General features: G+C 46.6%; 1 protein-coding gene across 1 annotated transcript; it reads right to left on the reverse strand.

The window, feature by feature from the left end:
* On the reverse strand, window positions 1-27,710 carry ABHD12 (abhydrolase domain containing 12, lysophospholipase). The gene is made up of 13 exons (XM_062605934.1): window positions 27,443-27,710; window positions 13,671-13,795; window positions 12,827-12,932; window positions 10,519-10,638; window positions 7,635-7,665; window positions 5,698-5,743; window positions 4,445-4,574; window positions 3,126-3,163; window positions 2,874-2,953; window positions 2,084-2,166; window positions 1,326-1,404; window positions 950-1,077; window positions 1-520 (listed from the first exon to the last, which is right to left on the reverse strand). Exons 1-13 carry the CDS (start codon window positions 27,601-27,603, stop codon window positions 481-483), a joined length of 1,167 nt encoding a protein of 388 aa, XP_062461918.1. The 5' UTR covers window positions 27,604-27,710; the 3' UTR covers window positions 1-480.

Raw genomic sequence — 27,710 nt, forward strand, 5'->3', positions numbered from 1 at the left:
GAAAGGCAAAACATGTATTTCCTAGAAAGAAAACACCTCAAACTCAAGCAAGACAACTGCAGTCTGGAGACACGGCAAAAGCCATTCGCTACAAATGAGTCTCCACATGATTCAAACCAGCAGCAGTGTTTAAAGGTGAAACACCCTTGGTCATGACACATAGGTCTGAGGAATGTCTGTCCCCAGCAGTACCAAGCTTCACTGGCCAGGTTTCCTTGTGCTTCTGTTCTTCGTGGTTTGATACTGGCTGGTATCACCCCTCCACATCCACGTCAGAAAACAGACCAACAGCTTCTTTCTCCTTCCATGACGCCAGGGGCTGGAGTTGCCAAGGGTACACAGCAGGACCGGAGTCGGAATCCCTGAGCTCCTCTAGTGCCAGGGATGGAAGAATGGCAGACTGACCCACAGGGAGGGGGAGGAAAAGGAGGGAGAGGAAAGGAAGAAAGGAAAATCTCTGTGCTGCCAAGCAGCTGGTGTTCAGTGATGATGCTCTTGTTCAGATTTTCCCAGGAATTCCCTAGGAAAGGAAAGGACACAGCAGTGACACTCAGCTCTCCTACACTCTGGTACAAGCTGCAGCCCGCAGGTCTTCCCATTCCCCTGGCAAACACCAGGGCTCAAGCAGTTGCAGCTACAGGGAACAGCCCTGAGCAGTGCTCACCTATGCTACCAGCTGAGTAGAAGAGCCAAGCAGGAGTCGCTGCTCCAGACAACTCCTCCAGAGCATCCCGCTCACAGCAGAGATGAGCCAGAGAACAGTGCTCCAGCCTTCCGTGCCTCCCCTTCCCAAACCCTGCTTTGCAGGAGGGCTTTGTGCTAAGCCAGCCCTTCTGGAGACCACAGGGTCTCCAACTGCTTGTTGCCCATCTCTCTTGCTGCTAGATACGTATCTCAATGTGCCCCAAGCCCCCCAGCCGGAGGAGCCCCTCTTTAGCTGGGCTGTTACCGCAGTATTCGAGGTAGCTCTGGACTCCTGTAGATGTACTTGTGCCGGTAGCCGAGGTCTGTGTGGAACGGCACAAACTGCACCTTGTAGTCCCGGAAACTCCGCGACGTCGCAGCGATGTTGTAAAGCTGAAAGCAAGGGGAGGCAGGTGAGGGACACGTGTCACCCAACCCAGCTACCCCATCAAACCAGCACCCTGCTCAGGGCGGGTTATGGGCCCTGGCTGCAACCGCTCTGCTCTAGTGCCATCCATGCTCTAGCACCAATCCCTTCTGACTATGTACTTCTACATATTCCTATTACTTTTTCCCTGGCTGGGATGCTGTTCCATCCATACCAGCTATCAGATCAGTTTGCAGAGTCAGCACATGCGTACCTTCTTTCCCAGATGAAATGGTACCACGGGGTCATCCTCAGCATGAAGGATGAGCAGGGAGCAGGAAATGTATTTCACACTGTAAGAGAGACACCAATGTCACAAAGGCTCAGAGCAATCCCGTCATTCCCCAAGACCAACGCACTTGGATATTGAAGGAAACTGCAGTGACAAACATGTCCTGTGGGTCATTACCTGCAGCTCAGATCTTGAAAGCACTATTATCTGGGCACCGTTCATCTGATCTACAGAAAAACCTAACTAGTGGAAGGCATCCTTGTAAAAGCTATTTAGTGCACAGAGCAGAGCAAAGTGGCTCACCCCACTGCAAAGCAGCATCCCCCAAGCTCTGGTTTGGCTTCAGTACAGGCTTTTGAGTCGAACGCTCAGTGCGAAGAGACAACGTTATTACACATAGGGGGACTTACAAATGAACAGCAGAGAAATTTCCCCAAACCTTCAATGCCCCAGTGTAACGTACACTTGATAAGCATAAATCACATGGCCCAAATCAGCATATCCCCAAGCACTCTCTGCTGCATCTGTCCTTAGTAAGAACAATTAGAAAGAGCTCCACAGTTCAAAATTGTGCTGCACTCAGGGCTGTGAGAGGAACGGAAACCCCTTCAGCAAGTATAATGCTTCAGCAACAACAAACAGTAAATCAGAAGCAGAGTGCAGGCTGATCTCTATCTCCCCTGGTGCTCGCCTCAGCTCCCTGCAGCACCAGCTCAAACCCCAGCAGAGACACAACTCACTTCTCATCGTTTGCAAACTTAATTCCACTTGTCGTGATGGGGTCAAGGAAGAACCAGTCAAACCCAGGGAAGTATCTGTATATCTGAGAGGATATAAAAGCGCATTAGCGGCAGGCACCAGCAGGACAGTTACACAAACAGCAGTAACATGGCCCATGTTTCCACCAGCATTACTTTTCCACTCCTGTTTCAGGCCCATCTCAGCAGCCTGCTCAGGAGCAAGCTCTCTGGGTGCTTGTACGATCAAGGCCTCCAGGTATCCCGCTGCTGCTGACAACAGCTCTCTTCTCAGGAGACAGCTTTATCCCAGGATACCTCACCAACACGTGACCATGTCAGATGGAAGAGATGGCCATATGAGAGTGAACTCACTGGGGAACCCATGCAAGTGCAAAGGCGCCACAAAGACGGGGACCAAGAGAAGCCCAGCTTTGCCATCACTATGCTCATAGCTCACAAAACAGCCTCCCGCAACAGAGAAACAACAAGAACAGGTTGTCCACTGTTGAGAGCAGAGCCCATCCTCCCATCCCTACATTTATTGCCCTTTCTGCTCTCAGTTTGTTTTCTTGAAGCATGCCCACTTTGGTGTGGGCTTTGGTACTGCTTCTTGCACTAGTGCTCCCAGGAGCTGCCCTAAGTGCAGCTCTTTACCCCTGATGCTTATAAATATCACTGCTGCCCCACAAGCTGTAAGGTTGCCAATCTTCTGCATTACTCCTCACTTCTGATGCTTAATTTCTAAGCACACAATTACATGATACTAGTGTGAGAGCTGCTGTGTACTTGCCACAGAAAAGGGATGACTTCGTGCCTCCTCCCGTATGTTGGTGAAAGGAGATTCCAGGATCAGGGCATCCGGGGGAGTTTCTGAAAAGCCAAAGGCAGCGTGCTGCAATGCAGGTGTGCAGGCAGCCAGTGAGGTCAGGGTCTGCTTTGGGAAAGCCCCTGCCACCACGGTCACAGCACAGATGTGTGTGGAAACCTGGGCCACCAGCAGGATGTAGGCTGGTGGGAAGAGCATCCACCCCCCCAGACTTACCTCTCTCGCAGAGGCGCCTCACTAGGTTTGTTGCAACCCTGGAGAGAACAACGACAAAGAGTTAATGTGGTGTAGTCCCTCTGCAAAGCACCAGGCTCCAGTGGTGGCAGGTGGCAGAGGTACAACTGAACTGCCTTAATATCACCCACTCACGTTGTCTGGGGTTCCCATGGGCTCCCACACTCAACTGTCTCCACTAGCACCAAGTGCCTGCAGTGAGGCACATGAATAAGTCCAAGCGAGCAGCTCACCATGTAGGCACTCAGGAGGACCTCCCTGGAGGTGGCTCTTGGCTCCCAGCCTGTCTGCTGCTCTGTGACACAGCCTTTCCCCCTCAGACAACAAGGACTAAGCAAGAGAGAGGGGAATGGGCAGAGGGGTGCTGTGTTCCATGCAGGAGTTCCATGCAGGAGTGCAGAGTCCCAGGGTGACACTGCAAGGGGTTTCCATAGCTGAGGAAGAAAGGAACAAGTCTCTCCTTCCTGGGACAGGGATATTTCCAAAGTGGCTGAATCCTCCAGGCACACATTCAACATGCTCAGACTCCAGACTGGCTATGGTCACCAGGGAGCTCAGCAGGGGACCACAGTTCCAGGCCATTCAGATTTCAGTGCATTGGGAAATGTCTCCAGCACAATGTGATGCAAAAGGGATCCTGAACGTGGCAAGAGCCAAAGGAAAAACCTTTGCCTTCTCTCAAACAAAGCAGTGTTCAGTATCACAGCCATGAAGAGGTACAATCCTGAACCACCTCCCTGACCCAGCCACACACCTGTAGGACAGCAGGGCAGGCTTTTGTGGTCTCCAGAAGTTTAATGGACACAAAGCTCAACTCAGAAGGAATTCTTGCATTAGCCCTCTGCTCCTCCACAAATCAGAGGGGAAAGAACACACACTGCCTTGCTGAACACAACCCACCTCCAGACAGCAGTGGGGGAAAGGGTATCATGCACATGCAGCTGGTGTGAGATATTCAGAGTACAAGAGAAGCCTGATGTTCTGCTCTGAAGGACACCCAGCCTAGGTTCCCCAAGGAAGAGATCAGTGCAGTCCCACTTTCTCTCCCCCGGTCAATCTGCGTTATATCATTCCAAGTGTCTTTTGTTCCAGTGCAACCCCCGGGGCAATGAAGGTTCCAGATCAATCCCTGCACAGTCATTCACTGTAGCCCTTCTCACTCTGTAGAGTGCAAAGGAGAGGCTACTCTGCAGCAGTGATGCCAGAGACCCCCAAGCCAAGCCAGCCTGGGGATTACAGCAAACAGCACCTCCGTTCAAGGTCAGTGTTAAATGTTCTTCAGAAGCTGCTCAGATGCTTACCCCGTGCCCAAGGAGTGTCCCCATATATAGACAGGGTTGTCCCCACTTCTTGCTTTGATCCAGTCGAAGACGTGAAGGGCATCATAGGTCATCCCCCTCTCTGATGGGCTGCCTACTGAATCGCCCCAGCCTGGAATAGAAACAGTCCCTCTGAGAGCCACACAAAGGGGTCAGCAAAGCCAGCCAACAACAACTAAACCAAGAGCTGGATCTCAAACACTGCCACACTGTGCTCTTGCACCTACTCATCTGCAACAGTCCCGCTCCCAAACCACAGCTGCTTCGGCATGCATGTAACCAGTATGTAAGGGGAGTCACTAACAGCATAAGAATTTGATATAAAGGGTCAAAACCCAAGCACGCTTCACAGAGCTGCAGCAACATCAGTTTGTCCATGCTGTTTGATCAATGACCTCAAGCAATTTTCCACTCTCCTGACTGGTTTGGCTCTATCACTGCTGCAGCACGTCTACACATCTTATGCTAAGCAGCAAGCAGCGCACATCCCTCCTGATACCTAATAAGCAGCCAGAGAAGCAGCTGCCAGCAGGACTGAAAAACAGGGCAAGCTCCTACAAATAAACCTTTCCCAGATGCCTTCTTGATTAAAATGCAACGGATTAATTTATTTTCTGTATCTCCAGTGGCATTAAATGCAGCCATTGCTTAAAGACTAAGAAGGGAAAAAAAGAGCAGCAGAAGTTTGACTGCTGGTGGCACAGGGCTGGAAAACAGTCCTGGCTCCTGCTAGGGAGTTACCAACTGCTAGTGAATCATTTACTCCATGTCTTATCTCTCCTAGCTTTTAAGTGCAAGTTCAATTCTCTGTGTGACCTCAGGAAAGTCAATTAGCTCATAACCTAAAGAACACATCTAGGCAAGTTCACTAGTTTCCAGATATGCACCTGGAGGATGCCTTAACTGGATGCTGTGACAGTAGATATGCCTGGGCCACCCTCTGCTCCTCAGCTCCCAAATCAGTGAGCCCTAAGCATGAGGACAGACAGGAGCCATAGTCCACAAAGCTGGACATCAGGAAGTGGTGCTACACAGGAAGGCACTGGAAAGAAACTTCTGGAATTTTTTTGGATACCCCTTAGGAAAACAAGAAGCAATGACCACAGGTGATTAGCTGGCATGGAGTGTTTATAAAACAACAGCTCCCCTGAGATCCAGAAAAAAGAGCAAGTTTTTTGTTGCTTTTATAGAAAGAGACCTCTAAAACCTTTCCATAATAAAAGAAACCCACATACCTCGATAATCAAATGTCACCACATGGTACCCAAGCGAGCTGAGAACCTGCAGGAGGGAGACATGCAGAAACCCATCACAGAGACTTGCACAGCAGCTGAGCTCTTGCCTCAGCACATGGATCTAGTTTATAACATCATCAGCCTGATGTGGTAAAGCAACAACTTAAAAGCTTTTCAGTGGAGCAGGCACAGAGCTTTTCAAATATGAATCATCTCAGCCCACTGGGTTTACTCCATCTATTTCCTGGACTTAGCTGTCGATTCTCCCTTTAACAGCTTTACCCTTCAGATCCACAGATAGATATCCCGTGACTGGTTCTCCTACAGACACTTCCAGGGTTTCCAGTGAAACGATTGCTTCATTTATATTATTCAAACAGGCATAAATGTTAACGTAACACAGAGGAGTCCATTTCAGGTTTCAGAAGGCTTACATCCAAAACAGGTAAATGATGTATCATTAAGATTTATATTACAGCCAATACTAATCCTAACAAAATCTGTTAAAAGCAAGTCAAATATTAGTTCAACTTGCTCAGAGAAAGTGCCTTGTTACAAACAGTGCTACTGTTCTGAACTAGCATTCTGCAGCATGAACCCAACAGCTCTGCAGGAGAGAAAAATCAACACAAAATCACAAAAACATCGAAGTGTTGTTGCTTTCATGGCCTAATTGAAGTGATCTTACGATCAGGCTACACTCCACACCTCCTAATGGACTAAAGGGAATCATCTCATCACTTTATTTCCAGTGTAACTGAAAGCTTCACAGCCTGAACAATGACTGTTACTAGGTCACATCACATGAATGCAGTAAAAAGAGAAAAGGAGGACAACAGAAAGGAGGGGTGTTCAGGTAAGCTGGCAATTCAGCTCCTCTGTTGGGAGGACTGTGGTGGTGATGGTTTCTCCCTCTTCCCTCTGGGATCCATTCAGGGCTAATTTTCACACACTTAGACACGTACTGGAGGCTTCTTTCTCCTCACTGGCCTATGTTTCCATGTCACCTCATGCTCACCCTTGCTGTACTTGGTTGTGTCACTTCCTGGCACTATCCATGGGTTATGCTACTCCATCATCATCCCTCTTTTAATACCATTTCCCCACTAACAGTTATTTGGAATTTATAGTAGCAGACGCAACTGCAATAGCTTCAAAATCCCTTTGGTTTCTGCTATTCAGGTCTCTTCAAGCAACATTTGCTTCTCTTTCCTTGGCTCAAAATCCTTCAAAGGGGTTCCCTTGGGAGGGGACAAGGTCCATACTGTGTCAAGGGCAAAGGCCTTTTACAGCAGAGGTATTAAATGCAGTTTTTCCACTCTGGGATCCACACTCCCAAGTCACTGTTTCAACACCCTCTTGCAAATCACTATTCCAACATCAGAGAGAAAGGCAGTTCTGTGTATACACCACCACACGACAGAACAACAGGTAAGGTATTAATTAACAAATGAGGTGCTGCTTCTACCAGAACCACTGTGTACCATTTTTATATGTCCACTTACACACTGAAGCCCCTGACTGGGCTTGCAGAACACAAAGCTCCTTCTTGCAAAGTTTGGTTTTTAGCTTCCCAAGGTGATTTTACTGCTAACACATCACATACAACCCAGCCTTGTCCAAGCCACCAAAAATAACCTGTTGACAGTTAACTCATCTTGTACTTTTGTGGAAGCATTCCTGGCAAAGAACCTGGTCAGCTCAGCTGGAGCTCACAGTTAACAACAGCAAGTAATAGGTTTCAAGTATCTTTTAATATGGCAAGTATGCTCCTGGCTTACAGACCCCTCTTTCCCTTACACTCTTCATACCTGGAGGAGACTCAGAGCCCTAAGCTATCTGCCTGTTGGGACTGAGTTGTAATGAGCAGTCTCCTCACGCCTAGGCACATCTGAGGTGTTAATGCAACTGCTTGGACAACACGTGCAGCCGCTTACCTTGTAAAGCTCCACACGGTGATCCCCTCCTCTGGTGGCAGCAATTCATGAAGGGAAGAGGAGACATGAAGAGGATTCATGAAGAGAAGACCACAAAACAAAAGAAACAAACAAGAAAACCCACATGTGCACATTAAAGCCTCCAGAAACACTTTCCCAATCACCACAAGTTTAACAGAAACACACCAAACCTAAGGAATAGCAGAACGGCTTTGTCACAAATGTCACTGACATGCCACGGCTTTGCTGATCTATGCAGGACACAGTTTTGAAGTCAGATTCTCCCTACAGATCTCTCAGTAGGTGAAGATGTATTTTTCAGCCCACCCTCTTACCCGCCTCTTCCTGTAGTACATCCAAAGCAGACCGCTCCTGCTGGCTTTGCAGACCCTTGCTCATACCACCAGTAACTGCTGCTCCACAGGGTGTGATGCTCTCTGCAGGACTCACTATGTTAACCCAACCTGCTGGCCCAGGCTCCAAGCACAGGGACAGAAAGAACATGTGCAGAAGGCTGAGCAGAGAAAACCAGAGCTGAACACTGCCAAGTCCAGAGGAAGAATTTCCTTTAATATCTCTGGTTTTGGTTTGAGGTTTTTTGGTTTGGTCAGTACAGCCTCTAAATCAAAATGCCACTTCCCAGTCCAGCCTCTAAGAACACATGAACTTGCCAGCCAAAAGCTGTCAGCTCCAACTGTTCTACAAAATACCTAATGCAGCCAGAAACACAAGGGGTTGCCTGTAAGGACTTCTGAAGCATGTAAGGCTGAAGAAGATATACTTGCTTAGAGAAGTCACCTTTGACATCCCTGACATCTCCCCTCACTACAAGAGAGACACTGAGGTGCTGGAGTGGGTCCAGAGAAAGGCAATGGAGCTGATGCAGGGCTTGGAGCACAAGTGTGACAGGGAACGGCTGAGGGACCTGGGAGGGTTTAGTCTGGAGAAGAGAAGGCTCAGGGGGGACCTTATTGCTCTCTACAACTGCCTGAAAGGAGGATGGAGCCAGGAGGAGGCTGGGCTCTGCTCCCAAGGAACAAGGGATGGGACAAGAGGAAACCACCTCAAGCTGCACCAGGGGAGGTTTACACTGGATATTGGGAACAATTCCTTCCCTAAAGGGCAGTCAGGCATTGGAACAGGCTGCCCAGGGCAGTGCTGGAGTCACCGTCCCTGGAAGTGTTCATAAACTCAGGCAAAGCAGAAAGCCAAGGCAGTGCCTTTACTTATGGTTAATGCAGCCTGCATCGATAAAGCAGCCCTTTGACAAGAGACTGAATATCCAGTGAAGAAACATACAGCAGTATGTATAAAAGCTGAAATGGCAAAGGCGATACACCTCCAGCCTCCCTAATGTGCAAAGTGAAATACGTGATCAACCCATAGCTCAGGACTTCATCCCAATAACACTTGGAGAAGCAAGAAGTAAATCTAATCGATATGCACATAACAGAGATACTGGTCCCAGACTACCACCATTAAGCTGCAGAATAGCTTCCATTAGTATCGTTTGCTACACCAAATAAAGGCAGGAAAACAAGTAAAGCAGTATTAGAAAAACAATGCAACAATTTGATTAAACCTTTAGGGTCAGTTTTCAAAAACCCATCTGCTCGTGCATTTCCTGGCTCCCAACATGCATCTTCCACACCATACCCTCTTACCAAAGAAGAACACTGATAAAACAAGAACTTGGGTGAAAAGGATCAATGTTCCTGCAATGTAAAGTGAACCTTCACTACCAGCACAGGTGAAACAGTTTCTTTGCTTTGTATCATGGAACTTGCATTTCTGCAATGCTTCTGCTCTTGCAGAGTATCTATGAGCAGACATCAGCTTCAGAAGAACATGCACTGGCACTCCAAACTCAGAAAGGGGCTGACAAGATATTAGTAAGGAAAAAGACCATGCTCTAATCAATGAAGTAAAGCACTGTATCATGCAGAGATGGGGCAGTAAGGACACGATCCTGAGAAACATCCAGGAAGTTTGAGGCTGTGCTAACGTTTCTTAAGCATCCAGCAACAAAGTACAGAGAACCCACCTACTCCTCTAGCTGATACACATGGTCGGCTATGAAATTGCAAGGTTTAGAAATGCTCCTGTTCCAGACAAACATCCTGCATGCATGCAATAATGAAACAAAGCCAGCCCATTACCTTCCTCTTTCCTTCTGATTTTGCTACCTCAGAATGTGTTAACTACTAAAACAAGCTCACAAAAGGAACTGGGAAGTTTATTTACTATGTGTAAATCACATATACAGAAGCACTAATGCTATCCCCTTGATTCAGAGACCACTATACTGCAAAGAACGAATTCTCCCTACCTGATCTAGTAAGTGTCACAGCCTCCTGGCAGAAAATACAATGCAGACTACAGTATCAGGTGTCTCCAATAACTGCAAGAAATCTATTCCACATTCAATAAATGGAGAGACACAACCTCTTAAAACATGCTTTCCTTTTAAGAAAGGAGTAGCATCAAACTGCTTTTAGATTTTATTTTGGCTCTAATCATAGAATAGTTTGAGTTGGAAGGGACCTTTAAAGGTCATCTATTCCAACCCCTGTAATAATCAGAGACATTTTCAACTAGACCACGTTGCTCCAAGCCCTGTCCAACCTGGCCTTGAATACTGCCAGGGATGGGGCATCTACCACCTCTCTGGATAACCTGCGCCAGTGTTTCATCACCCTCATCATAAGAGGCCTTCTTCCTTATATCTAGTCTAAATCTACCCTCTTTGATACCATTACTTCTTGTCCTGTCACTACAGGCCCTTCTAAAAAGTCTGTCCCCATCCTTCTGATCAATGTATCAAAGCTGTGGCAAACCAGGAAAACACAGCATGACACAAAGACATCACTTTTTAATGCCTCACCTTGTTCCCGCATTCCCATGCAAGTAGAGGATTACAGGGTGACTAGATCCTAAAGCATCTTCAAACCACAACTGGTCCTTCCCTCGGGCATTCTTCCACAATGCTGCAGGGACCGTGTGCCTGTAGAAAGAAGGAAAATAAACACTGTCAGACACTCATTTCTGCCATTTGAATGTTGAGTTTTTCTGATCAACTTATTACCTCAGTTCACACACCCCACACGTCTTCACAGAGCTGTCATGAGTGACAAGTGGCCAGATTTAAAAGGCAGTGCCCAGGGTTATGTCTACATTTTCACCTCCCATCACGGTTGCCTTCAAAACTCAGGTCTGTGCAAGGCATCCAACTTCACAGGCAAACCCAAAGCACAACTACTGAACTTGCCACTGTTCTGGAGAAAGAATCTCAATTCCTCAGCTTTTAAGGCATCTAATTTCTTCAATTAACATACTTATACACCATAAACAAGACTGACGGCTAGGTCAGCAAATATTCAGCATAATCCAAGTCAGCTGGCTTTGGAAAGCGCGTTCAGTAAGAAGCAGAGCTGATTCCATAGTCAATCTGAGGAAAAAGAGGCACTCGGATCCAGATGAGAAGATCATGTATGTTGCTTTCAGACACCAGAATTTGAAGTGGGTAATTTCTCTAGAAGGTGTGGACATGCCCACAGCCATCTCAAATTGTTGAGAAGGGGGCAAGCTTACAGCTGTCAGAAGTAACTGAAGTACTCACATGCCTTTCTCCTCGGAAGACAAACTGTCTGCCACACTTTCCTCATAGATGTAAAGCTCAGAGGACACACAGGGGGAAACGATGGAAAAAGTCTACTCTCATGCATGCAGGCAGCAAATAAGGAGTTCCTGAGTAGGAAAAAAGCCCCAGTAACTGCAGGACTCAACTTCTCCAACTGTTCTGCCTCAAGACTTGGGCAAGCTTATGAACAAAGGAGGCTGAGGACTTAGTTTCAGAAGCATACTGAATGCAAGACCTTACACTGGCATTAAAGCAAGGCTCCAAAGTTTCCTGAAGACCTCCCTCATACATATCCAGACAAATGACACAGACTCTGAATTGCCACCACAAGCTGGAAGTTCTTTTTTAGTAACGATACACAGTACACTTGTAAGGGAAACAAAAACCTCCCCACTGAAACCTAAACTTATTCAGCAGCTTAGCAGGCAGAAGTAATTGTCCAGGTGAAGATACAGATCGTTATTTCTCAGCCTACCCTGCCTGCAAAACCTGAACTTCCAGCTTCTGAACATGTCTTTCACCAAAATCCACTTAAAGGGAAGGAACCATCTTTATGCAGCAGGATATCACCATCCCATTTGAAAGGTTATACACGCTCAAGTGAAATCTCTACTGCACTAGTGGGAACATACAAATAACACACATAACTGAAACCACCAAATTCTACAGCTTAGAGATCCAGCATCACTGTCTGCATGAAGGAACAGCCCCCTTCCTCCACACCCAACATGGTGTCTGGCCCTTTTTCAGGTCTTTCCTGCTCTTGCATGTATATTCAAATTGCAGGCACTTTTTCTTCAAAGCTAGGAGGAACTTCTCTGTGGCTTTGAAACTTCTGGTGTTGAGACACAACAGACAGCACTCGTGAGAAACAGAGGCAGAAGCTGGTTTAAGCTGAGGTAATAACACGCGAAGTACCAAAAGCAGAGGTTTTCAGACAGAGAACCAGTCGCCTGAGCCAATCCTGGGTACCAAGGAGGTAAAATGAACTGCCCTTGCCTGGAAACAGAAAACCTTCTTCAAGAGGACAGAATGACAAGGGATGTCTGACACTGTCACTTGTCTGATTAAGAAAGTAAACCGTGTGTTCCATTCTCACCCACTCTCCAAATCCTACATATGTTTTATACACAGAACAGTCTTCCTCCTACTCTGAGCACTTAGATCCTGTTTGCCTACCTTCCCCCACATTTATTTTTGCAAAATAAAACATGAGCAGCAGTTGAATGACAAAACTCCTTGGGTCTCATCTGATACGGAGGCATGGTCTTTGTAGCAATGCAGACCAGTAGCTTTACAATTCCAAACGATGATACCTCTCTGAATGCACAGGGTATCCAGTTTCGTTTCATGCATTACTGATCTGAGCTCAGGTGAGTTCCGGAGACCCACACACGTTTCAACATCAACTCAGTCACTTGGCAGAGGAAAACACAAATGTCCACAGATCAGAGCAGGCGAGGGCTGCCACATGCACAGCAACCATAAGCACCACTGAGAACAAAAAGGATAAAGATGCACAGCACAGACTGCACACAACAGGCTTCCTTACCAGACTCCAATGGTTACATCCTCCTCTGGCTGCAGGTAGTAATTACAGGTGTGGTTTAAACCTTGATCCTGTGGTCTTTTCAAGTCAATGAAATATGGGACCCTCACTGAAATACAAAGAAAGAATCACAGAATGGTGTGGGTGGGAAGGGACCTTAAAGCTCATACAATTCCAACCCCTTGCCATGACCAGGGACACCTTCCACTAGAGCAGGTTGCTCCAAGCCCTGACCAACCTGGCCTTGAACACTGCCAGGGATGGGGCAGCCACAGCTTCTCTGGGCACCCTGTGCCAGGGCCTCAGCACCCTCACGGGGAAGAATTTCTTCCCAATGTCTCATTTAACTCTCCTTCTGTCAGGTTAAAGCCATTCCCCCTTGTCCTGTCCCTACAGGCCCTTGTCAAAAGTTCCTCTATCAATTTGTTGTAGGCCCCTTTAGGTACTTGGAGACTGTTATAAGGTCTCCCCAGAGCCTTCTCTTTTCCAGCTGAACAAATGAATACACGTTCCATCCTGTGGATACTGAGGCCTCCCTTTGTGAGGAGCCAGCTCACCAGACCCACTGTACTGACAGTGTGACCAAATGCAAAGGCTAAGCAGGCACAAGGAAAACAGTCTGACTGCACGAACATATTCTGGTTGGAGTGGAAGAGGACGTTTTCCTAAAGTGCTTTTGGGTGAAGAGTCACTGCCTGGAAAACAATTCACTGGGTGTAATTTCACGTGCTATGTATTCATGCAACTTCCTTGAACCCTTCAGACAAATGTATTCAACATACTGCACAGTTTTAAAGACGCTCCTCCCTTGCACCCCTCACCCATCCCGACAGACTGAATCACTTACCAAAGTTTAGGAAGACCAGCTTTGCCTGAATAGCAGGGCAGAGTTTTACTAGAAATGGAATGGCAATGTACATTCCCAGCAGCCAGATTATTAACTTCCGCAGTCGGAACCATAATCCATATCGCCTGTATAAAAGAAGAAGAAAGGAAAAGAGAGAAAGAGCTGAATACAGCAGGAATTTTGGGAAGCAACTTTCACAAGGATCTGTGTGCTTGGCACATGTGAAAACCTGGTCATTGACTCTTTAAACTGTTTAAAGTTAGTTTTGTTTATGTAGCATCAGCTGAGGGAAGCAGAAGTACCCAAACTGTCAGCTGATGATACACAGTTTAGGAATAGGGAACAGAAACTCCCCACTGATTACATTTTAAACCACTCTGTAACAAGAGCTTTTTGTTTTGCTGATTTAAGATATTCCAGGATCTCTAGAAATGCACATCACGTGTCTGACTCCACAAAGGAGCCTGGCTGCCCTTCCCATCCAAACCACCATCAGCAAGACTCTGTTTAGTTGGATTTTAACACATTTTGAGGAACTATGTGTAATGAGACTGATAAAAAAATCACACTTGATAGCAGGTACAGGCTGGAGCAGATATTCTGCCTGGTCCAGCTAAAACGGTTCACAGCTCTCAACGCCATGAAAAGCAGATCTAAGTTACAAGACATTACAAAACTTACTGTCTGCATCATCATTCTCTATGAGCCCAGACTGAGTTCAGAGCAATTGCCCCAACATGCTATTTCTGTTTTCTCCAAAGTATTCCAATTGGGAAGAATAAACTACCAAAAAAACCCTCAAACCAACACCACAGACAAAAGTGAAGGATCACACAGCAGCTAGTTATTTTATCTCAGTTTTTCTCAATATATACTTTATTGCCTCAGAATACTTACCACTTACACATCCATACGTATATGCATGCATTTAATATACATAAGGTGTAATTCTAATGATCTAGTTGATTATTTTTAATCCAGTTGATTACAGTTGCCCATTTGATGGGCAGAAACATTGAGGCCCTCAAGTATCGCTGCAATCAAGAACTAAAATGCATGCAAATCTTCCAGGCAACACAACTCCCTTTGCTTTCCAGCAGGCAGCCTCTAGGAGGAACAACACTGCAGGCGAATGAGCGACCAGCTCTTGCTGTCAGGAAGTGCCAGCAGCTGAAAGCACAGATCAGTATTTCCAAGAGGCATGAAATTATTCATCTCCCATTCGCCAATTTTAGGAGCCGACACACTGAATCGTGGAATACCAGAATGCTTTGGTTTGGGTTGGAAGGGACCTTAAAGCTCATCCAGTTCCAACCCCCTGCCATGGGCAGGGACACCTTCCACTAGACCAGGCTGCTCCAAGCCCCGTCCAACCTGGCCTTGGACCCTGCCGGCGATGGAGGATTTGTTCTGTTTGTCCTTTAGCCTCTATAATAATTCAAGTACAAATCCATCTGCACATAAAACCAAGCATTAACAGTAAGTGATGTTAGATCTGTCACCAGGAGGTGTCAGTCAATTAGTACAAAGTAAATTTCCATTATATGCCATCAAAGGTACAGAAGATGCAACAGGCAAATTCATACCCAGTCCTATGGCTTTCATCATTGCGGCATCCAAAACATTCGTTATTCAACTTCAGAAGAGCATCAGAAATCAGCGACTTTTTTAGTCACATCATAGGTACCTGGACATTAAAGAGGCTGTAAGAGATGCCAATAGATCACTCAAGTCCATTCCCTCATCCTACAAAGGACACACTGCCTAGAAGAGTTGTCTGCTTAATTCCTCCCACCAACTCCTGACAAGGTACATGAATGTCCCTCTGGCAACACAGAGCTAAGCTACATGGACTAAAATTCATCAAGTTCACACAATTTCACCCCGAACGGTGTTTTCTCCTAGGAAAAGTGAAGGGTACCACAAGAAAAAGCTAAGTAAAGATTTCCCTGGTAGGTAGACAGAGAAAAAGCTGTCTGTATCTCAAAATCCAGCTAAGCTACTAAACATTCCTATTATCACCAATGAGAAAGTGGGAGAGGGGAGTGAATAACACACAAACTCTTTAAATACTGGCCTTAAAAAGCTAGGATGGAGCAAGGCATTCCAGCCTTTACTGGCAGAGACCCGGCCCAGGAAAAGCTCCACTCCATAGTTCCCACCAGCCTACTAAGGCTGTACCCAGGAGCGAACAGTTAGGATGTTCTACTAGGTCTCTTTTAATTAAAAGGCAAATTAACAGGAATAATGGACTTAATAAAGCAGTGAAAGGCAGCTAATTTATGGCCTACAGGTTTTCAATAAGAAAATAAGAGAGAAAAGCAAAGCAAGCTGAGAGTGTTGGAGAAAGTTTCCAAACATGCAGGCTCCACCTTCAGGTTCCTCACAATATGTGACAGCTCATCTTCAGAACAGACACAGCACCAACAGTGATGGAGAGAGGTGTCCCAGCCACGGCTCCAAACCCAATGTTGACAAGGAGATGTCAGTACACCCATAAACCTTTTGAGCTGGCATTTGGCAGGGCAGTCAAGCTGTTCTAACCACACAAAAACACTGCCAGCTACTGAAACTTAGTCTTTTCTTTGCTGCAACTATAGCAAAAACTGCTGCCTTCCTTCCTCCCAATAGCACGTTGAACTTCTAAAGCACAGCAGAAAGCTGCCATAAGCACTAACTCATTGCTCTGTTCACAGCAGTACCACAGGACAGTGAAAGCTGCACACACAGCTCCAGAGAAGCACAGTGCGTCAGCAAACAGCACCACAGTATTTTGTCTATCTGCTAACCAGCGCTTCCATGGGTATACCCTGCAGTCTATCCCACTTCCCATTCACTTCCATAGCTAGGCAGCATGAAGGTGGCAAATGTTAATGCGGCCACAAAGGAAAATTCATTGTAGGAAGAACCTGTGCCTGTATCTGCATCAGAGCAGATACATGCAAATACATAGAAAATAAGCTCTTCAAACTGATCAGGCTGTAGATACGGTTGAGCAGTTGTAGTAGAAATGCCTGTCCAAAGAACAGGCCTCCAGGTCCCTGTTGGCAGTGGCATCAGCTTAGACACCATACAACCGCTGCCTTAGACACATTCACAGACTTGTTTGGGTTGGAAGGGCCCTCAAAGCTCATCCAGTTCCAACCCCTGCCATAGACAGGGACACCTTCCACTAGAGCAGGTTGCTCCAAGCCCCATCAACCTGGCCTTGAACACTGCCAGGGATTTAGGAGGAACACAGGATGCTGGGGCATACAAGCATGTCCTTTCTCTCCCGTCATTCCAAACTGTCTATTCCCAAGGTCTCCCCTGAGGCTCCCTTACCCATTTCAGCCCAAAACAAGCTGTTGCCTATAGGACATCTCCTTTTGGCTGGAGTAAGATCTCCAGGCCATGTTTTTCCAACTCTCTGAACAGAGATGAAGTTTGTAACTTTAAGCTCCCAAATTCGCCCAGTCCAGCACCTCATTACATAGCTCCCCTCTTGCAGCCCAGACTCTCCCTCGGACTGCTTCTGTGACTCCTTCTGATTAATATCAAGTGATTAAACATTAACTTAAAACAATAAACAGTGAGAAGGAAGCCATCCAGCCAGTCATGTACAAAATCTGAGGTCTGTCTCTCTGCAAAGCAAAGGACAGCATCCCAATAAACTGGGTTAGTTTCAGAAGTAGCAAGCTCCAGCCACTGAGACCTTCATAAGCACATTTGGGTTTGTGGATAGGAAAGATCTTGGGTAGGACTGCAAGAATCAAGACCCCGGTGCAGCAAGAGGGAGAAAAGCAGCATCAGCACTCAGGGTAAGGGGAAGAGGAAGGCACTGCTGAGCAGGCAGTCAATAGCAATGAAATGCCAGGGAGCAGCATGCAGGGGCTCGGAACACAGCAGGTTTAAAAACTGGAGTCCATAAAGTGAGGGAAAGGCAAGTTAGTGTAGGACATTAATGAGTAGAAATAATGGAGCAGCCTGCAGGGAATGCAGGGCCTTTGGCAATGCCACAAGTTTCTAAAACACAGCAAATGAAGCAAGGTAGGGAAAGGCTCACACAAGCATTTACACACCCCACAGCACAGGACATGGGAGCTACATCTAGCCTTTCCCTCTCAAGCACCCCATCCTTTCCCAGTGCCATGCCTTTGCCTCTCCACAACCAGGACCTGAGCTGACTACCTCTGAAAGGTGTACCAAGAAAGGAGCAGATGCTTCTCTTATTTTAAGTATGTAGCAAACAATGAATAATTATACCCTAAGGCAACTGAACCACTGACTTTTGGGACAGGAGAACAGGCTTGGGGATTAGGGTTTTAAGGCTGTTGACTTGCCCTGAATGACCGTTCTGCATCAGCTGGTTAGTTTGCACCAGAACCACTTGTTTAAACTCCACAAATATACTTTCTGCAGAGCTCTCCGAGCAATGCTGCTGACACTGATCAAAGCTGAAGTCACCCACGCTGCATTTCAGTCAAGTTTGGCATTGAGATACTACTGTGGTGCACTCCCCCCACTGTGTTGACTGAATTCTTTAGTTTTTCACTCATTTCACAGCTGACAGCTGGTTTCTATTACAGGCACAGCCCTTTCCCTAGTCCACAGACTGGGGAAGGGAAAGCTGCCTGCAAAAAGAGGGGGGAAAAACCCAAACCATAAACACAAAAAGGCTGAAACTGCACTGAAGTGCAAAACAGGAGCTTGGCCCAGCTGAGTGGGGTTTCCATTGAAGCAGCACAGCTCGTTTCTCTCTACCACACTCTTCTTCACAAGGAGGAACATTCAGGTACACAAGCAAAGGTTCAAGAGCACAACCCATATAGACATCTAATGCTCCACCACAGTTCCTAAGTGCCATTTAACATAAAGCCACTTGTCTGCTGAATGCATAACATAACTGAAAAAGCACGCAGTACAGGCAAGCCAGCTCCCCAGCACCACTTAAAACCTGTTAACATGCAGCAAATCCACCAGACTTGCATGTGTGTGTTACCCTTGCAGCAACAGCAGGAATCCATAGGTTCACACTTCATCCCTATGTGAACAGGCTCGCATTTCCAAGCTGCACAACTGTGTGAACACGAAATCCTTTTACACAACAGTTTTTGGGAGACAGCCGCAAGCCACAGGGTTTGAGAATTACTACTCAGGCTCTGTGGCTCTGGTGTCTTTTAAACCACCTGATTGAAAGGCTCATCTGTGTATTGGAGACCTTTTTCCTTTCAATGCATCAAGATGGTTGTCTTACATTTGCTCAACTGAAGCAGCTCTGCTTTTGCTAGCAGTGATCAGAAGCCATTCCTCCTTGGAAGCCTGAAGAAAAAAAAACCCTGCTTTTGTGTTAGCAGCCATACTGCCACCTTTTAGATGCAGAACACATCCTTAGCAATACACATTGATTACAATGAACCAACAGTTCCCCGTTAGAGGCATGCAAGCAAACAAGAACATTCAACAATGCCAAAACATTACATATACTGTCAGCTGAGCATGGCTACATTGAGCTGGCGGTCACAGTGCCCTCTGTAATTGTGACCTGTTTAAAAAGGGAGGCTTAACAAGCAGTGCATGGCCATAATGCAACAGCGGTGGCTAAAGAACAGATGTATGAACAGATACAGAATCCCTGTCAGCCTCTGACATACCTTGAGCAGGGGGCTATTTTGCATCGAGACAGGAAGATTAATCCATCCCTGCTTTCATCTGTGCTTTATTCAGGGATTCCAGCTTTTAGCTATCATCCTGTTGAGGAAACAGCTCCAAAAGGACAAAGGCTTGAAAAACTAATGACAATTAAATCCAGAGCCTTTGTTAACACTACAGAACCCTGAAGAGCCAAGCTAGAAAACACATTCAGAAAAGGTGAGAAGCGGGTGTTGGAGCTTCTACTCAACTGCATGGAAATGGAACATTTTGCAGCCCTGTACATCAGCCTGTCCCAAAATTTAATGTGAAATGGGGTCCCTGCTCTGGTAGTCAAAAGAAGGCTTTACTAGAGAGAGCACAAAGCTAGCAGAAACCAAAAGAAAAGGTTATTCACTGCATTTCTGCTGGATTTGCAAGGACAAGAGAATGGCATATTTCCCCTGATTGTATCCAATCCACAGTTTCCACACTCAGCAGTATAAAGCTGACATTGTCAGCTTCACTCCCGCTTCCTAAAGCTGCTCTGAAACCAATCAGAACTTTACAAGAAGTGAAATAGGGCTGGTTTAGGGGAGAAAACACAGCCAGGCTTTTCCCCTCCTGGGAATGCCAAGAAGTCTAAAATCTAGTCTTGAACATGGTGCACACACTTTCCTCCACAAGCAAGGATGCTGCAACCTGGAAGCCCTGACTCCAAAGCTCCAGTTACATCACCCTCAATTGTGTTGGCTTCTCTGTCTCAGAAAAGCCACCCCAGGGGAAGCTTTACTGCCAGGGAAAAGCAAATCAGCCTTCAAACAGGGTAAATGCACTTACTGTGCTCTGTGCTTGCATATATCCCACTGAGAAGTACTCTTCAGGAGGTTTCTTTTTTCAGTTCTGCCACACACAGTCCTTTATTCTGCACACCTTCAGTAAGGAGAGACACGAGGCTCCACACAACCTCATTTCACTTCCTAGTCAATGCCAATCTCTTCTGCAAGAGAAATTAATCCCCACTTTCAGTGGGTGCAAATCTGATTTTAATGTAACCATTCATGTTCAGAACAGCGGCACAGGTACTACAGGGAAGAACATTCGAAATCTTAAGCTACCCTTCTTCATCCGGTACCTGATGTACAAGCAGGATACTATAAATGAATGGCCCACATTTTGGCCTACCCACTGGTTCTTTTTGGAGGCTGAGAAGGAACATCAGTCCTTGCTATTCACACACCACCCCATCTAAAGCACAAGCAGGAGGTAACCAAAGAATACTGTTATCTCTTCCCAAGAGATATGAGAGAAAAATTCTGGGTTTAAGAGACATTAAAAGATGAATTCTATATTCAGTTATCTGTGCTTAAATCCATTCAGACATAGCAGGTACTAAAAAAAAAAAAAAACAGGTATCAGGGGAAGGATTTTCTTCTTTCTTTTAAAAATAAAATCCACAAAGATTGAACTACTTGCACTACTCAATCCTGTATGTTCTCCACTGGCAGGTTTTGTGTCAGCTATTTGCTAGATTCAGAAGACAACTTCAGTGACTGGGGTCTTCATGCTCTTAGTTTGATTTCTAGAGCTCTCTGTGGCTGACAGAAACAAGAAGAAGGCAGCTGTGGGGCTTAGCCCAAATACTCTGGAGTGTTTGTACTTTGAAAGTTAATTGCCCAGTCTAACAATCCTTTCTTACTGCTCTACTGCTCAGTACCAGTTACAATGTTGAAATAAATCTGGGTTAAACAAACACTTTGATTTGGAAAGTAAACACACACATCCTTCCTGCTAGCTCAGGCACACTTTAAATGATCAAGGCACTTAATAGAGCCTAAAATTAGGAGATTCTGCCTGCACATTGAAACTGCTTTCAATAACGAAGAGGCAGATCTCTGAAGCTCAGTGTTGCACTGTTTTATCAGCACTTACTGCTTGGAGAGCTGCTTGCCAGCAAGGCAAAAGGGCAAAGCCCAGCCCACAGCCTACTCCTGGACAGGCAGTACTGGTGCCAGGCCAGGGTGAAAGGACCCACAACTGCTTGCAGAGGTAATCACCTACAACAGAACAAGTTCAGTCTCTGCCTCAGTTCCCACTCCAAACTCTTCCCTGCCATCCTGCCCCACTGCAGCCACATTTAACCTGTGTTCTGGTGAGCTTTTCACTACTTCACCAGCTGCCCCATTCATCAGCTCTCAGCAACCCCTCCTCCTCCTCCCAGTTTTACCAACAGCAATTGCCTCATCCTTGCGATGGGTGATACACAACATACAAAACGATGCACCCTTGAGGCCAAACATCCATCCCAAGGTAACTCCCCAGTTGTTTCTCTCTCCACTGAGACAGTTTTCAATGCAGATAACATGCTCTCCATTAGCAATGCAAGTCCTTTCAGCAAACTACAGTACGAAGTTAAGTGCTTTGGAGAAACAATTCTACCACTGATGCATCCATCAACCAGGCTGTAACCTTGACAAACCTGTCACATTTTATACTAAGACCTCTTAAGATAGGACAGATCTATTTTCATTAGTACATATATATATATATATATATATATATATATTTAGTTGCTAAATCTTCCTTCATTGAATTGCAAACTAACTCTTACCATTAAAATCGCATAGACTCCACCTCAGGCTTATGATTTTAAAGTCTCCTAGGTCTCCTGTTACTTCCAATACACCAGGAGTACTTCCTTTTTAATATTCTTGTGATACTGATTCTGTCACAGCTACATTGAAATAGTGCTCCCACATTACAGGCACAGTGAACCCACTCACTCTAGATGTCAGAAGCTGTCCACTAACACCAACAGCATGACACTTACAGCACAGCTACCCACTGAATTTCCAAAACCCAGGGGTTTGTAAGGGATTTGCTATGGAAGAAGCCTATTGACTAGTTTCATGCCCTGGTATGATTACCAAAACAATCGACCTGCCTTCAGGCTTGGAAGGATAAAATATCTTAGCTGTAGCCCCCTAAGAGGACATCATGGTGCCTCTTAAAGGAAACTGGACTCAGCAGACAGGACTCTTCATCTACAGCAGAAGTCCTGCTTGGACATACCTCCTGTATGTACCAACAGCAGTGCATTCTGATGACGGCAATGAAAACACTACAATGCTGTTTTCACCAAAAAGAAACACATGCATATTGCATCCTGGAGGAAAACTACAGACTCACGGTGATTACCTGTGACTGCATTAGCAGAGAACTAGATTCCTGGCTCAGCAACGACATGCCATTTATAGCATAAAAGCAAGTCATCCTCAAAATTGAGCTTGTTTTAAGTAGACCAGTGATGGTCTTTGTAAGTGAAAGCAGGTTGGAAATAGACATGGGGATACTGGAGCTAAAAAGAATATCTACAGAGAAAAGTGCATATGGGAACCTGGGACTTGTGCTGATGTTAAAAGCTCAGTTTAGCTGGTCACCCTATAGTGCAGCATCACACCCAGCCCATGATCATACTCACTGTATGCCCAAAGGAATGGGTAGAGGCCAGTCAAGAAGAAAGGACAGAAAAGATCATCACAACACTAAGTAGACCTTTGTCTCTACAAAGATCTTCAGTACAGAGGTGACTAGAAAGTCCTCTTGCTTCCAGGAGTTACCTAAAACCACCCATACAGTGGGAAGTTTAGGTACGAAACAACAGAAGTCTGCAATTCACACACTCCTAAGTGGAAAAGGACTTGATACAAATAGCAATTAATAACGCTGCAGTAACTATTACTTCAGGCATAAGCCATCAAAGCAGAGCACCCAAAGCCAGGGGCATGCCTGAGGTCAGAAGTACGGCACTGCAATGAGATGAGGAGTTCAAGGAGACCCACACTCTGTAACTGGAGGGCAAACTGCCTTCAGCCTGAAGCGAGCACAGCTCTCCATGAGAAATGGGGAGACTTGAGAAAACTGCTCAGAGACTATGAGATGCAGGATGATACAGCGCAGATGCAGCAGGAAAATACTATGACCTACTACGGAAAATCCAGAGAGGCTCATGGGAACGTGGGACCCAGCAATAAAACCCCTAGATCATACAGACAGGCCTGCAGAAGAATGCCAGGAGTCTCAAGGTATGCTGGGGAGTAAACCGGACCTGTTCAACACAAGACACAAAGCCAGTGAAGAACATGGTGAAAAAACATAGACTTTAACAGTAACACATTGAGGCGGACAACTGAACAAAACTGTAACTCCCCACATCGCAGGAGTCTTGCTATTTTTGCTGAGTGAATTTTAAGTCTGAGGAAGAGGGGGAAAAGATGAGCACAAGGAGAGAAAATTATAACGGCTGCAAAGACTGAACAAATGGGGAAGAGGATGCAGAGACCAAACACCCAGTGCCCCAAACTGGTAACCTGGGAGCAATTCAGAGACACTCACTTGGCCATAAGCTGCCAAAATAGCTGACAATGCACAGGACAAACCAGGACTGTCATACAGCCACTGAGTTCCCATTCACAGAAAAAGAGAAAGTCAGACACATGTGGAACTAACGAGGTAATCGCAATTTCTCAGAACATCAGAGCCACTGGGCACAGAAATGAGCCAGAGCAAGTACCCAAACACAAGGTATCTTCATAACCCCCTGGCACTTAAACACTGTCACCTGAAAAATGCATCATGACACAAGTATTAGAAGAATGACCATCCACACAAAACATGCATACCAGGAAACCCAAGCGCTGCACGCTGCCGCTGTGGCACCACATCACTGCATTTAATAGTTTCAGGCAAAGCAACTCAGTTCCTTTAAAAACCAAACCATTCACACACTTTTAGAACTGCTAGTAAAGTTCTTAGATAACCACCGCATTGTGTTTTACTATTACCTACGGAAGAAGAATGGCAATACCTATATCTATATATGTGCCTTTCCTTTCCGTTTGTAAACCACATAAGAAAAGCCACACGAACTACAGCACACATCAGCCAAAGCCACATGAATCTTGTTTAGCAGACACCCTGCTCTGTTACATGAATGCACAGACACACATGCTCAGTAACAGAGCAGCTCAAACGCATAGCCACCTCTTCAGAGCGAGTTTCAACTCCTGGATGAATGAGCACAGTGTGATGATAGGACTGAACCATAACAAAGGGACAAACACAGTGCTAGTAAAATGCAAAAATACTTCTGCAAGAATAAAGCTGCTCCTGCTGCTAAGCCAATCCTGTCCTCTACAAACATCACTCTGCAGTCATGGTGCTCTCTAGCCTCTGCTGAAGAACTGGACCCGAACAGACAGAGCCCTGCAGGAGCTGCCACACGATCAGCCCTTGGCTGCAGAACTTGCAGTCGCTTCAAGGCACTGTGGGCTCAGTTTGCTTTTCTAACCAGAGGTTTGTATCATTTACAAACAAAAGACGGAAAGCCACATACTGAAGTCAAACATACGTGCTGTTTTCCCAAGTCTGCAGAGAGACTAAATAACAGCAGTGTGAAATGCAGGCAGCCCAGCTTCCCCTGAACACCAAATTCACTGCCACTAGAATCGCTGATGTTAACTATTTCACCAATGAGCAAGCCGCTCAGAACAGTTTGCTGTGGTACCAATCCCCAGTTCCAGCTATTGCACCATCTCCACCATCCCAGCAACCTTGCAGCATAGTTTTGACCTCAGTACGGTTTCAGCAAGCTGACGAGTTAAACTGATGTAACACACTGAAAACGCCACCCTACTTTTATTTCCAGTGGTATAAGGAATGCTGCAATAACAGCATGACTGTGCACATTAAAATAGAAGGATCTAGAGGCTTGTACAGTAGCTTGTACCCACCAAAGGAGATCCCCACTGTGTATGTACCCTCCTCGTGTTCTTCCTTAAACATCCACTGCTGCCTGCTGCCAAAGGTGGAAGTGACACAGAGCTAGAAAGCTGTCTGACCTGACTGAAGGTGGTTGTTCTGGACAACATCCTTATCTCTGGGCATTGTATCTTCTTCTGCCTGGACCTCCCATTCCTGCACACTCAGACTCACGCTTCAGCAGCGTATTTGTTACCTTGGAGAAAAAATAAGCAGAGGGTATTGCCTGCAAACCATCATCTGCAGGCTCACAAAGTGAGGAAGGCAGTAAGAAAGTCAGAGAACCCAACCCAGGACAGCAGAAAAGAAAGGACAACATCAGTACAGAAGTGAGTGATTGCTCCACTTTGCGCTTTACTCAGTTACAAGAATACGCCATCCTGGCAACACCACACAAGCTGATCTACAGGACTCTATTTTAAATAAAATAAATAATCTTGACACATGGAAAAGGGAAAGTGAGTTCCAAACAAATGAGGCTTTCCTATAACGTCAAGAGTTTGGGAAGCACTGATATATGGAATACAGCACCCGATACGCACAAAGAAAGCCCAAAGCACTTAGGTGAAAAGTGAGGAAAATTTGCCTGCTGACCATTGTTAAAGGCGTACATGGAGAAATAACTGCAAGAAACCTTTCCACAGATGGGCTGTGCTTTCCCTGCTTTCAGCAGGCCTTTGCTTCATGTCTAATAGCTGTGCTCCATCTGATTTCCACAAAGTACCTGCCTGTCAGAGCAAGCCAACAGCCTGTGCTATGTGCTCTTAGGGCTTGCTCAATGCCCAGCACTGAAGGAGTAGTTCCACTTCAGTGAAAAGTACCTGAATGCCGTTCATCCCATTTAAGAAGTTAATAAGGCTTCAGTTGATTACCAGCAATCTTAGAGATTATCCACTCAGACAACGGAACCAATGTGCTGAATTGTCAAGTGTTCCAGAAGTGGAGCACTGACAGAGCCTGATCCATTGCACAGTCACTGGAGAGATGAGCCCAGCGCCATTTCCAAGTACCAAAGCCTGTCGCAACCTGAAACAGAGGGCTGACAACATCCCAGAGGATTACCTCCAGGGCATCAAATTGAATAGCTATTACCCAATAAAAAGAAAGAACATTTTAAGCCTCTGCCTTTGAACACAACAAAAATTCACACAATGAACAGGAAAAAGTTAATTTCAAATGTTAATTTTGTCTATGAGAACAGAAAAACCGCACAGAAAGTTTATCAGAGAAACAGCCACACTGGCTCATTTTCTAGATGGGCACTTTTTCTTTCTAAACGGGCTGCTGTTTTCCTGAAGCACGGCAATTTGGCTTCAGCCACCCAAACCACACAGCTCTTTCATCATTCAGTATTCCCCACACCTATGAAACGCAGTCAAAGAAAAGCATTACACTGGTGGAGATGAGACTAAAAGGTCACATCTTTTCTTCTCTAGCCCTCTGCAATTGTGAGTCGTCTCCACTGTATTACATCCCCTTGAAATCCTGTATGAAGGTGGTCCCATCTTACAAGCATCTCCTATTGCTACAGATTTGTTTTTATAGAGGAACATGAACATTTTCCCACCATAAATATGTACATAAGTACGTGTTTAAAATGTTAACGCTGCCAGCCAAAGCCATCGATAAACTGTTTTCAGCACAGCCACGCATCTGATCTACCAACACCTAAATCTGATTCATCTATAGGAAGGAGATGCTAAATCGGATTCATTTACAGAGATTACATTGACAGACACCAGCTTCTTAAAAACATAAATAAACAAAGACATCCTACCTGCAGGCCCCTGCTCCTCCTCATACACTCCCTGATGGCGACGGGTTTGTGCTAGCCGTTTATTGCAAGCGAACCCGATAGCGAAGGGAGCTGGATGGAGCCACGCTCAGGTATGAGAATCAAACCCCTCCAGCCTCTCCCGGTCAGAGCCGGGGCCGCAGGACCCGCTACCACCCCATCCCCTAATTACGCTCCTTCACCGAGAACTCGAAAGCATCCGAGGGGACGGCACCTGCTCACCCTACGCACAGAAGCCAGGGAAGTGCAACCGAGGTAGGAATGAGCCTCAGTTCCAAAGGATCTGCCTGCCCCCGGGGCTCTTCGGCCGCCGCGCTGCTGGGGAGCGGGGAAAGGCCCCTTCCTTCTCCTCGCAACCAGCCCCGCTGCCAGCCTGGGGAGCGGGGAAAGGCCCCTTCCTTCTCCTCGCAACCAGCCCCGCTGCCAGCCTGGGGAGCTGCCCCGCTGACGAGCGGCTGCTGCGGCCTCAGGGCCGGTGGCGGGCGGGGTCTCTCCAGCCCCTCAGGGCCGGGGGATAACAAAGCCCGGCGGAGGAACCGGCGCTCACCTGCCCAGCGGTCGCTTCATGCCCGTGCCGTCGGCAGCGGCGGGCAGGCGCAGGCTGTGCCTCAGGCTGCAGCCCTTGTCGAGCGGCGCGGGCGCGGCGGCGGCAGCAGCGGCAGCAGCGCGCTCATGCTCCACCGTAACCGACTCGTTGCGCTTCCTCATAGCCGGGGTGGCGGCGGCGGCGGCGGCGGCGGGGGCCCGGAGCGGCGGACACGGCGAGAGCAGCAGCGGCGCCGCGCTCGCGCCGCACGGCGCCACGCCTCGGCACG

This window comes from Pezoporus occidentalis, unplaced genomic scaffold, assembly GCF_034315485.1.
Source record: "Pezoporus occidentalis ecotype Australia unplaced genomic scaffold, CSIRO_AGI_Poc_V1 ctg93, whole genome shotgun sequence".
NCBI lineage: Eukaryota > Metazoa > Chordata > Aves > Psittaciformes > Psittacidae > Pezoporus > Pezoporus occidentalis.

Bases quoted from the DNA above. Each gene is read 5' to 3' on its own strand.
- ABHD12 (XM_062605934.1), bottom strand. From the start codon at position 27,603: ATGAGGAAGCGCAACGAGTCGGTTACGGTGGAGCATGAGCGCGCTGCT. The intron at 7,666-10,518 runs GTGAGGCATTAA...TGCTGCCACCAG, and splicing joins CATGGGAATGCGGGAACAAG to AGGAGGGGATCACCGTGTGG. The intron at 2,167-2,873 runs GCAAGTACACAG...ATATCCTCTCAG, and splicing joins GAAGTCATCCCTTTTCTGTG to ATATACAGATACTTCCCTGG.